General features: G+C 39.4%; 1 protein-coding gene across 8 annotated transcripts in view; it reads left to right on the top strand.

Moving 5' to 3' along the window:
• Positions 1 to 12,746, top strand: part of BPTF (bromodomain PHD finger transcription factor) — a 153,550-nt gene that overhangs the window by 86,206 nt on the left and 54,598 nt on the right. For all 8 annotated transcript variants that reach the window (XM_023510993.1, XM_012803136.1, XM_023510994.1 and 5 more), the window contains 4 exons: positions 2,374 to 2,503; positions 2,924 to 3,062; positions 8,174 to 8,353; positions 9,410 to 11,717. In XM_023510993.1, the coding sequence (XP_023366761.1) occupies positions 2,374 to 2,503; positions 2,924 to 3,062; positions 8,174 to 8,353; positions 9,410 to 11,717 (2,757 nt within the window). The remainder of the gene's footprint in view (positions 1 to 2,373; positions 2,504 to 2,923; positions 3,063 to 8,173; positions 8,354 to 9,409; positions 11,718 to 12,746) is intronic.

Here is a 12,746-nt window from a genome sequence, read left to right on the forward strand (position 1 = left end):
GCAACCTCCAACTCCTGGGCTTAAGCGAGTCCCTGCCTCCGCCTCCCAAGTAGCTGGGACCACAGGCGCCCGCCACAATGCCCGGCTATTTTTTTGGTTGCAGCCATCATTGTTGTTTGTCAGGCCCGGGCTGGATTAGAACCCTCCACCTTAGGTGTATGTGGTTGGAGCCTTAGCCACTTGAGCCACAGGCGCCGAGCCAGGAGAAATATTCTTATTCATGAAAATCTAATCACCTAATATAGAACCTTACAACAGGCCTGCCCCTTACTGCTAGGTGGCTAGCTGAGAATGAGTGTGGCCTGAGCTTTACATCTAACGATCAAAATCATCTTCTCACCCAGAAATGGAGCCCTGTGTGCCACTTTCTCTATCTGTGTAGGAAGCTGTTTTCTATGTTAGTGGACCCTGGGAAGTGTTAGGCTGGGCAAGGTAGCTCACACCTGTAATCCTAGCGCTCTGGGAGGCTGAGGTGGCTGGATTGCTTAAGCTCAGGAGTTGGAGACCAGCCTGAGCAAGAATGAGACTCATGTCTCTACTTTAAAAAAAAAAAAAAAAGAAAAGAAAAACTGAGGCAAGAGGATCACTTGAGCCTAAGAGTTTAAGGTTGCTGTGAGCTGTGATGTCATGGAACTCTACCAAGGATGACAGAGTGAGACCTTGTCTCAAAAAAAAAAAAAAAAATCTCCAGTGCTAGTGAGAACCAGAAATATCAGAAATATTAGTTGATAAAACATGCCATTTGTACTCGGTGCCTGTGGCTCAAGTGGCGAAGGCGCCAGCCACATAGACCTAAGGTGGCAGGTTCGAATCCAGCCCAGGCCCGCCAAACATCAATGATGGCTGCAACCAAAAAATAGCCGGGCATTGTGGTGGGTACCTGTGGTCCCAGCTACTTGGGAGGCGGAGGCAGGAGACTCGCTTGAGCCCAGGAATTGGAGGTTGGGTTGCTGTGAGCTATGATGCCACGGCACTCTACCCAGGGGGACAGCTTGAGGCGCTGTCTCAAAAAAACAAACATGTTTTTGCATTTGTGGGGGGATTTCAGGGGCGTGGGGGGGGGAGAAAAATTAGGGCACTGTTTCAGATTATAGTACTTCCATGCGATGGTGTATTTTTAAATTTTTTTTTAGAGACAGTCTCACTTTGTCACCCTTGGTAGAGTACGTGGCATCACAGTGCACAGCAACCTCCAGCACTTGGGCTTAGGCAATTTTCTTGCTTCAGCCTCCTGAGTAACTGGGACTACAGGCGCCTGCCACAATACCTGGCTGTTTTTTTGTTGCAGTTTGGCCGGGGCTGGGTTTGAACCCACCACCCTCGGTATATGGGGCTGGCACCCTACTCACTGAGCCATAGGTGCCACCCTATTTTAAAATTTTTTTTGTTTTTTCTGAGACAGAGCCTCAAGCTATTGCCCTGGGTAGAGTACAGTGGCATCACAGTTCATAGCAACCTCCAACTCCTGGGCTCAAGCGATTCTCCTCTCTCTGCCTCCCAAGTAGCTGGTACTACAGGCACCTACCACAATGCCTGGCTATTTTTTGGTTGCAGCCGTCATTGTTTGGCAGGCCTGGGCTGGATTCGAACCTGCCAGCTCAGGTGTATGTGACTGGCGCTTTAGTTGCTTGAGCCACAGGCGTGGAGCCACATTTTTTAATGTTTTGAAAAGATCATGGTGGCACCCGTAGCTCAAGTGGGTATGGTGCCAGCCACATACACAGAGGCTGGCGGTTCGAACCCGGGCCAGCTAAAACAACGACAACTGCAACAACAAAAAAGCTGGGTGTTGTGGCAGGCGCCTGTAGTCCCAACTTCTTGGGAGGCTGAGACAAGAGAATCACTTAAGCCCAATAGTTTGAGGTTGCTGTAAGCTACGGTGCCCCAGTATTCTACATAAGGTGACAGCTTGAGACTGTCTCAAAAACAAAAAAGAAGAAAAAGATCTGTAAATCTTACATGGAAGGATCTTCTTGTGTAATTATCCAGTAATTTAAAACAGTACTTCTGTGTGTATGCTATCAATACTGTTTATGTAGCCAAGTAATGGCCTATATAAAGATAGACATAAATGTTGGTATATTAATGAAATGCTTTAGGAGTAACTCATGAGTTTTTCTTATGGAGAGGCATATGGAAAATGCAGTACTTTTTTGTTTTGCCTTTCTGTACTCTTTGGTTTTTCCTATTATGGAATCGTACCTCTATTTTTTTGTCAATTGGGGTGTCTGGATTACTGTGTAGGATTATAGTAATCTTTGATTTTTATCTCCCTGATTTTTAGTATTGCATTTTTATCTTTTTCATCTTTCAAAGTTAGATGTAACTGTCTTCTGTTTTTTGGTAACTGTTGTCTTACACATGTATTCTTAGGTTACATAGGATGACATCAATTGAAAGAGAAGAAAAGGAGAAAGTGAAAAAAAAAGAGAAAAAACAGGAAGAAGAAGAAACAATGCAGCAAGCTACGTGGGTAAAATACACATTTCCAGTTAAACATCAGGTAAGTTTTATCTAAAAATAAAATAGTGTTAGCCATTTCTGAGACATTTATTCTGCAACTTTGAATATTTAATAATTTTGTTTTACTTTTGACATAATGTTGGGATGCAGTACATTTTTCTGGCAATTTGCATACATTTGTCTTAGTAGAATGTGAGAGGGTTATGAGACTAATTTGTTGAAATTGTGATAAAACTAAAATTGTGTTAACTTTTTATATTACAAAATACTTGTTTCATAAATCTTTGATTCCCAGTGAAAATTAAATTGACTGATAAATTTAATTAACTTGGCTGACTCTTGATCTTGTTTGGTGAAAAAAAAAAGTGTAAAACCATATCTGCTAAAAAAAAAAAAAGTATCTGCTTTATAAAGCATTGCTATTCTTGTTGTTTAATCAAAATGTTCTCCTTCATACCAGGTTTGGAAACAAAAAGGAGAGGAATACAGAGTGACAGGATATGGTGGTTGGAGCTGGATTAGTAAAACTCATGTTTATAGATTTGTTCCTAAATTGCCAGGCAATACTAATGTAAATTACAGAAAGCCAGGAGAAGGAAGTAAGTATTTAAAGTTTCATTCCCTATATAATTGTTTATGTTTTATATTTCTTATAAATTTGTATTATATTGACCATGTTTTAGATAAAAGCATTTTTCTGAAAAAAAAAAAAAGAGAGACAGAGTCTCACTATGTAGTCCTGGGTAGAGTGCCATTACATTACAGCTCACAGCAACCTCCAGCTCTTGGGCTTAAGTAATTCTCTTGTCTCAGCCTCCCAAGTACCTGGGACTACAGGCACCCACGACAACACCCAGCTATTATTATTGTTGTTGTTGTTGTTGTCATCATAGTTGTCATTGTTCTTTGGCAGGCCTGGGCTGGATTCGAACCCGCCAGCTCTGGTATATGTGGCTGGCGCCCTGGCCACTGAGCCTTTTCTGAAATTTTTAATAGCATGTATAGAATTGCCAGTGTAGTTCAGTAATTATAAGTTTTGAAGTTTTAAAAATTACTTTCGTTCACAGGATTTTGTTATCTGGGATTTCTGCTAAAGAAAGATAACAGAATAGACCTTCTTTTTTAAAAAGGTCTCAGGTACCTAATTATTGCTTTTTAAAATCTCAAATTCAGTGCTCTTTGATTCTTGCAGAGTCATGTTATCTGGTAACGTCAGCATTTTTGCACATAACAAAGCCAGAAAGGAAATGATACAGGCTTCCATAATACTAACATAAATGGGTTATTAATTCAGTTTTTGCTATTAGCAATAAACTTTAGTGCTTTTGTTTTTGTTTGAGACAGTCTCACTGTGTCCCTGTGGGTAAAGTGCTCTGGTTTCAAACTTTTGGGCTCAAGCAATCCTCTTGCCTCAGTGTCTTGAGTATCTAGGACTATAGGGACCTACCACCACACCTGGCTAGTTTTTGTGTTTTTAGTAGATTCGGAGTCTTGCTCTTGCTCAGACTGGTCTCAAACTCCTGAGCTCAAGTGATCCATCCTGCCTTGACCTCCCAGAGTGCTAGGATTACAGGTGTGGGCCACTGTGCCCAGCCAAACTTTAATCACAGAACTCTTTTTTTATTGATCATTTATTTGTTTGGAGACAGAATCTCACTCTGTCCCCCAGGGAAGAGTGCCTTGCATCTTAGCTCACAGCAACCTCAAACTCTTGGGCTTGAGCAGTCATCTTGCCTCAGCTTTCTGAATAGCTGGCACTACAGGCATGTGCCACTACGACTGGCTAGTTTTTCTGTTTTTAGTGGAGACAGGGTCTCACTGTTGCTCAGGCTGATCTTGAACTCTTGAACTTAAGCCATCTACCCTCTTTGGCTTCCCAGAGTGCTAGAATTATAGGCATGAGCCACCATGCCCAGCCTAGAATCACGGAACTCTAGAGATGAACTTTTTAAAGAAAGCACGTATTTTTAAACTTATGTTAAATGAGCAAATTACTTCATGGCAGTGCTAAGTGACATAGTGAAGTTAACACAGACAAGGAATAATAGAACTTGGCAGAACCCCTCTCTCCTGCCTTCCGTTGCCCATTTTGCTATCTACCTTGAGGTTTTCTCTAAGCATTTCTTAAAAGCAGTTGTGTTAGCTCTGCTCTGTACTTTGCTAATTGTTACTTGTGATGTGTTTCCTCCTACGAGGCCCACATGGGGAGATGATTGTAGTGCTTAGTGTTGCCCTTACCTGGATACCTGATAGGGTATCTTGTGAATAGTTCTTGTCAAGCCTGAACTGGTAGATTTGTGAAACTTTTAGCAGAGGAAAGTTACCTTTGGTTTATTATGATTATTATTAATATTTTTCGAGACAGAGTTCAACTATTATGCCCACGGTAGAGTGCCATGGCATCTTAGCTCACAGCAACCTCAAACTCTTGGGGGTTCAAACCCACCAGCCTGGCTGTATGTGGCTGGCGCCCAACCTACTAAAGCTATGGGAACTGCCCTCATTGGTTTATCTTTTAAGAGGAAAATATGTTTTTTATAAAGGCTCACTGGAAATTATTTTCCAGGGTCTAGGAGCATCTTGGACATAGTAGATGCTCTAGAAATATTTACTAAATAGAAATATTATTTACTAATTAAAAGTATTTAATTCTTGAGTCTATTATCTGATTACATTTACATTAAGTGCCATTATAATGATTTTCAAAAGATCAGTATAGTTTCTTACATGTTACCATTTTTTGCTCCAATTATCCATGTAACACTTAGAATTCAAAAGAACTTTTCGTTTACTTGTATTTGGCCAGGCGGGTCTGTGTGATAAAGTCCAGATGATCAATGTAAAGAATTGTTTGGCTTTTGCAAACTTAGCCTTATATCTACTTTGCTTAGCATAGGGTTTTCCATTGTTCAATTCTGGACTTTTATCTAGTTGGGAATCAGATTGGCATTTCTTGAGCCTTTTCTCTCAGTTAGGAGCAGGAAAGAAAGCAGTAGGGCACATTGTCCAGGGCTCTGGGCTCAGCTTAATTACAGAATAGCAATTATAGTGAAGGCCGCTGTGACCACCAGTTAACAATGTCAGAGCTATTTGGTACGTATAATAATGGCTGATCTAGTATGATCATGTGGTGGAGGCACAAATGTCTTGAAAAATAGAAATATGCATTTTAGGGAACACTTGACTTGGTGTCAGAAGTCTAACACCACACAGTATTAGACTTGGCTCTGACTTAGTGAAGCTTTAAGACTTTTGTGTTAAACAAGTCTTAAAAGCTTTTTGTGTTGCACATCAATTTTTAGGCTTCCCTAAAGAATATGTATGGGATATTCTTTATGGCAAAATGACCTTCAAAGGGGAGAAAAACTCAAAGCATTTTGTAGTTGGCTGTTTTAAATATCAGGTGCCTAATATCTTGTGGAGAGGCTATTGATATATAGGCTTTTTTTAAGCAGCTTTAAAACTGAAGAAAGTATCACCCAATTGTTTTTAAATAATTAGTGCATTAAGTTAGGACATACCAGTTTAGTTTTTTATCCTTTTGTTGTCTGTGGGGTCCAGATATAGCCTGTTACCTTTTTTCATGATTCTTTTCTTCTTTTACCAGTACCCTGCTAATACTGTTTTTTTAACCCACCTTCCCTCCCTCAGCCAGCCCTTTCTGGGAGAAATCATTTACATGAAAAAGATAGGTACATCTTTTTTTTTTTTTTTCTTTTCTTTTTTTGAGACAGAGCCTCATGCAGTCCCCCTGGGTAGAGTGCTGTGGCATCACAGCTCACAGCAACTTCCAACTCCTGGGCTCAAGCAAGTCTCTTGCCTCAGCCTCCCAAGTAGCTGGGACCAGAGGTGCCCGCCATAACGCCCGGCTATTTTTTGGTTGCAGCCGTCGTTGTTTGGCGGGCCCCAGCTGGATTCGAACCCGCCACCTTGAGTGTACATGGCTGGTGCCTTAGCCACTTGAGCCACAGGTGCCAAGCCAAGATAGGTACATCTTGCTAACTCCTTGGGCTTCAGGTTTGAGGGAAGAAGGAAGTAAAACATGGAAAAATGCTTCTTTTTTTTTTTTTTTTTTTTTGAGATGGAGTCTCACTATATCGCCCTCAGTAGAGTACCGTGGTGTCACAGCTCACCTCAACCTCAAACTACTGGGCTTAAGTGATTCTCTTGCCTCAGCCTCCCAAGTAACTGGGACTACAGGCACCCACCACAACACCCAGCTATTTTCTTGTTATAGTTGTCATTGTTGTTTGGCAGGCCTGGGCCAGGTTTGAACCCGCTAGCCCTAGTATATGTGGCCAGCACCCTAGCCACTGAACTACAGGTGCCAAGCTAGAAGAATGCCTCTTAAGACCCAAGGAGAATAGTGAACTCCCATGTAACCATCATTTAGTTTCAACAGTAATCACATTTTATCACTCTTGTTTCAGTTGTTGCTGCCCACATTTTTTTTTTGCAGTTTTTGGCCGGGGCTGGATTTGAACCCGCTACCTCCAGCGTATGGGGCCAGTGCCCTACTCCTTTAAGCCACAGGTGCCGCCCAGCCCACATTTTTAATTCTGCAAATTTTAAAGTATATCCTAGAAATCATATCTCACCAAAATAAGTTCAGTATGTATCTCTAAATAAAATGGGCATTTTTCCTCCAAACCCATCATGCTATTATCACATTCACCATATTAACTATAATTAACAAATGATTCATCTCATTCTCAGTCCATATTCCAGTTGCTCTAATTGTCTTAGAGAGGCCTTTTTACTATTTGGAAGAGATCAGGTCCAGACAAGGTCACATATTGTATTTGGTTACTTCTCTTACGTTTTTTATTCTATTATATAAACTTACGTTCCTAACCTAGAGCTCATTTGGGTATATAGACTTCACAGGGTCCAATCTATTGAAATAGATTACAAAATTATACACACACTTTTTTTCTGAACAGTGAATCAAGCGTTTTTGTTTTTTTTTTTTCCCCCAGTTAACCAAAGGGTAACTTTATTGAGTCCCTTGGGCCATACGGCTTGTAGGAGGCTGCCCTGTAAATAAAGGAAGGGCCTTATTTGTCCTTCTTCTTGGAGTGCAGATTGTTGGTGTGGCCACACTTCTTCTGCATCTCTACATCAGCTTGATTGCCTTGTTAAACGTTTATCTAGTTCTAATAGCATTTATCTAGTTCTGTGACACAAAGTAAATTAGAAACCACTGATGTACACTTTCTGGAATCATTGTACAGATTTATTTATTTATTTAGAGACAGAGTCTCAAGCTGTTGCCCTCGGTAGAGTGCTATGGCATCACAACTCACGGCAAACTCCAACTCTTGGACTTAGGCAATTATCTTGCCTTAGCCTCCCAAGTAGCTGGTACTACAGGCGGCTGCCACAACGCTCGCCTATTTTTTGGTTGCAGTTGCCATTGTTGTTTTAGCTGGCCTGGGCCAGGTTTGAATCCACCAACTCAGGTGTATGTGGCCAGTGCCCTACCCACTGAGCTACAGGTGCCGCCAGTGAACAGATTTAGATAATTTTTCACACACAAAGTTTTCTGAAACATGTCTAAAATTCAGTTATTACTTTTGTGCTTTAGGTCAGCCAGACTTATAGGAAAATATATGATGCCTTTAACTTCTGTCTTGTTTGTTTTACAAAGTAGTGAACTAGAACTTGTTGGGAAAACCAGTTTCATTACTATATGCATGGTTCTTTCTAGCCAAAAATAATATGGATGAAAATATGGATGAATCAGATAAAAGAAAAAGTCCACAAAGTCCAAAAAAAATAAAAACAGAGCTTGATCCTGAGAAAGATGAGGTAAAAGATTCAGATGCTACAAAAGGGGCAGACCAAAATGAAATGGATATCTCAAAGATTACTGAGAAGAAGGATCCAGGTAAGGAGAGTGAGTGTGGAGGGCAGCCTGGGGGTGATAAGAATGCACTGGATCAGGTTCCTACAGCAGGAAAGGTACTGCATTTTATTTGATAACAGCCTTATTGAATCATAGTTCACATATCATACAGTTCACCTAAAGAAAGTGGAAATTTAGTGGCTTTTAGTATGTTCACATAATTTCACCATTATCACAATTTTAGAACATTTTCATAATCCAAAACAAAAGCCTCATACCCAGTAGCAGTTACTTCCTAATCCCTCCCTAAGCAGCCCCAGCCCGACAACTTATTCCTGTCTCTGTTGACTGCCTATTTTGGACAGTACGTTTAAGTGGAATCAGACGCTATGTGGTGCCTTGTGGCTGGCTTCTTTCATTTAGCATGTTTTCAGGGTTCATTCATGTTGTAGCATGTATCAGTTCTTTATTCCTTTTTATTTTTGAATTTATATTTCATTGTGTGGATACGTCACATTTTATTTAATCATCAGTTAGTGGACATTGGGCTGTTTTCACTTTTTGGCTATTATGAAAAATGCTGCTTATGAACATTCATGGAAATGTTTTTTGTGGAGATGTTTTCACTTCTCTTGGAGATTTACCTAGGAGTGGCGTTACTGGATCATATGGTAACTCTGTGTTCAATCTCTTGAAGAACTTACATGGTCTTTTGTAGGAGCTAGATAATGTATGTGCCAAAAGATATTTTATAACTACAAAAGACTATATATACATAATTGCCCATGAAGGTAATGCAGTGTACAATAGCCTGTTATGTACTAAGTAGTTTTTTATTGTGGCATTCCATCATTTTTAGATAATAACCAGAATATTTAAATATTTGGGAGTATGTGCATTTAACCTTTTATGTAAAATTTAGCCTTGTCCATTGACCAATTTTAATCCATTGTCAGGAACTTTGATGTATATAGATAATTATATTTGAGTTCTAGAGTGAAAATGAGAAAAGTAGTTACTTTTTGAAATAAAAATAGTCTCATGGATTCCTCATTTCCGAGTAAAAATTGCATTTTTATAAATGTCTTTTTTTCACAGATGGAAAAGAACTTCTAGATTCTGACAATGATAAATCTTTCAAGGAAGAACCAATGGAAATAGATGATGATGTGAAATCAGAGTCACATAAAAATTGCCAGGAAAGTTCTCAAGTAGATGTGGTCAATGTCAGTGAGGGTTTTCACCTCAGGACTACTTACAAAAAGAAAACGAAGTCATCCAAACTGGATGGACTGCTTGAAAGGAGAATTAAACAGTTTACACTGGAAGAAAAACAGCGCCTTGAAAAAATGAAGTTGGAGGGTGGAATTAAGGGCACAGGAAAGACTTCTGCAGGTTCTTCGAAAAGTCCCTCTGAGTCAACAGTAACAACAAAAGCAAAAGAAGGGAGTCAGAATGACTTGCTTAGACAAGAACAGAGTCCTGATGCAAATCGTGAGAAATCTGAGGGCTCAATTCAGGGATGTTCACAAAGTGATTCCTCAGTCCTTGGACTCAGTGGTCCTACTCATGCTATAAACAAACATTACCCAAAGGACCAGGTGTTAGATGATGGCTCTATTCAGAGCTCAGAAACAAATTGTCAGAAACAAAATTCTGTTGAAAATGACATAGAAGAGAATCTCTTGGACCCTGCCAGTGAAAGCCAGGAACCCAGTAAAATTAAAATAAAAGGAAATGATTTTTTCATTGATGACTCTAAACCATCCAGTACAGATAATGTTGGTACTTTGATCTATAAAAACAAAAAACCACTCACACAGGAGGAAAATGACACCATTCTTTCTCCTTCTAAGAGTACTTTACTTTCATCAGTTTCTAAAAGTATCAGTGACAGAGATGCCTCATCTATTTCAAAAGTAATGGACTTCGAAGGAAAACTGGGGTGTGACTCTGAATATAATAGCACTTTGGAAAATAGTTCTGATACTATGTCTATCCAAGATAGCAGTGAGGAAGATATGATTGTTCAAAATAGCAATGAAAGTATTTCTGAAAAATTCATAACTCAAGAACAAAGTATTGAAGGTTTGGAGCCATTGAAATGTGAGTTTCTTTCTAAGTCCAGTAGAAACTGTGATAGCAGGTTGCAGGGTAAGGTAACTGAAGCAAATGGTAAAAAACCAAGTCAGCAGCAGACGTTAGAAGAGAGACCAATTAATAAATTCACTGATCAAATAAATCTGAAAAATAGCACAGACAAAAAGAATAATGAAAATCGAGAGTCTGAAAAGAAAGGACAGAAAACAAGTACATTTCAAATAAATGGAAAAGATAATAAACCTAAAGTATATTTGAAAGGTGAATGCTTGAAGGAAATCTCTGAGAGTAAAATAGCAAGTGGTCATGTTGAACCAAAGGTTAATAATATAAATAAAATAATCCCTGAAAATGATGTTAAATCATTAACTGTTAAAGAACCTGCTGCAAAGCCATTCATTAATGGAGACATCATCATGGAAGATTTTAGTGAAAAAAACAACTCAGAAACAAAATCATGTTTACTGCGTTCTTCAGATGCTGAAGGTGACTACCAAGATAGCCTTGAGACTATGCCATCAACCAAAGAGTCTAACAGAACATGGACTACCACAGCTCCACCACCTTGTCCAGAAAGCAACTTGGTCAATCAGGTAGAAGATATGGAAGTTGAAAGCTCAGAAGTTAAGAAGGTTACTCCATCACCAATTACTTCTGGAGAGGAATCTAATCTCAGTAACGATTTTATTGATGAAAATGGTCTGCCCACCAACAAAGATGAAAATGTCAATGGAGAATCTAAAAGAAAAACAGTCATCACAGAAGTTACCACCATGACATCCACTGTGGCCACAGAATCAAAAACTGTGATCAAGGTGGAAAAAGGAGATAAGCAAACTGTAGTCTCCTCTACAGAAAACTGTGCCAAATCCACTGTCACCACCACCACCACAACGGTAACAAAGCTTTCCACACCCTCCACAGGCAGCAGTGTAGACATCATCTCTGTAAAGGAGCAGAGCAAAACCGTGGTGACCACAACAGTGACAGACTCTCTAACCACCACAGGAGGCACACTGGTAACATCCATGACTGTGAGCAAAGAGTATTCCACAAAGGACAAAGTGAAACTGATGAAATTTTCAAGACCAAAGAAGGCTCGTTCAGGTACAGCTTTGCCATCCTATAGAAAGTTTATTACCAAGAGCAGCAAGAAGAGCATATTTGTTTTGCCTAATGATGACTTAAAAAAGTTGGCCAGAAAAGGAGGAATCCGAGAAGTCCCATATTTTAATTACAATGCAAAACCTGCTTTGGATATATGGCCATACCCTTCTCCTAGACCAACCTTTGGTATCACTTGGAGGTATGTACTTTAAAATGTATTTGGGGGAGGAAGTTTTAAAATAATTATCTTATAAAAGTACTCATTTTTTTAAAAAAAGTAAGATAATAGAAGACAGGGAAGCATATGTTTAATCGCGTAAGTTAACAGTGGAATTAAGGTACAAGAAACTTAAAACTCAGCTACCTGGTAGGTACTAAAGTTTACTTAGGGAAAAGCGTTTATAAAGACTTAAAATCCTTTAAAATGAAATTCAGTTGTACTTTCACAAGACAAAAGGAACATGTTGGCCTGACTCTAATCGTAGCATTCTGGGAGCCCGAGGTGGGAGGATCGCTTGAGATCAGGAGTTTAAGACCAGCCTGAGCAAGAGCAAGACCCCTATCTCTACTAAAAATACAAAAAGTAACCAGGTGTGGTAGCGCATACCTATAGTCCCAGCTACTCAGGAGGCTGAGACAGGAGGATCACTAGAGCCCAGAAGTTTGAGGTTGTAGTGAGCTATGATGATGCCATTGGACTTCTAGCCAGGGTGCTAGAGTCTCTCTCTTGTCTCCAAAGAAAAAAAAAGGAATATGTCAAATGTGATTGTTTTTGTGGTCTAACTTCCCAAGTTACTGCCAACTTCCCAAGTTATTTGCTCTGGATCAAGATAATCACAGAATTGGATAATCACCAATTTTCTGGAATGTTTGTATTTTATTTCTGTTGGGTAATTCAATAAGACATAAGGAAATATACCTGTAAATTTCATGATGCTCATCATAATGTGGAAACCTCACTTCTATAATTTATTTGCATGATAACCATTTGTTTGGAGTTCTCTGTTATTTATATATGAATGGGCAGTTATCTACATTCCTTAGGAATTTTTTAAAATCAGAAATAGTTCTAATTTAAAATTTTCTGGGCACTTTAGGCTTGGGGGTAAGTCCTAAGTATATAGCATTGGCAGTTATAAAATCATATGGTTTTATATTGGCAGGGGATCTTAGAAATTTGTAGATGTGTGATAATTTGCCTCTGGCTGCACAGTAACAGTTAAGAATA

This window comes from Otolemur garnettii, unplaced genomic scaffold (genome assembly GCF_000181295.1).
Source record: "Otolemur garnettii isolate 467f Iridium unplaced genomic scaffold, OtoGar3 scaffold00018, whole genome shotgun sequence".
Classification (NCBI taxonomy): Eukaryota; Metazoa; Chordata; class Mammalia; order Primates; family Galagidae; genus Otolemur; species Otolemur garnettii.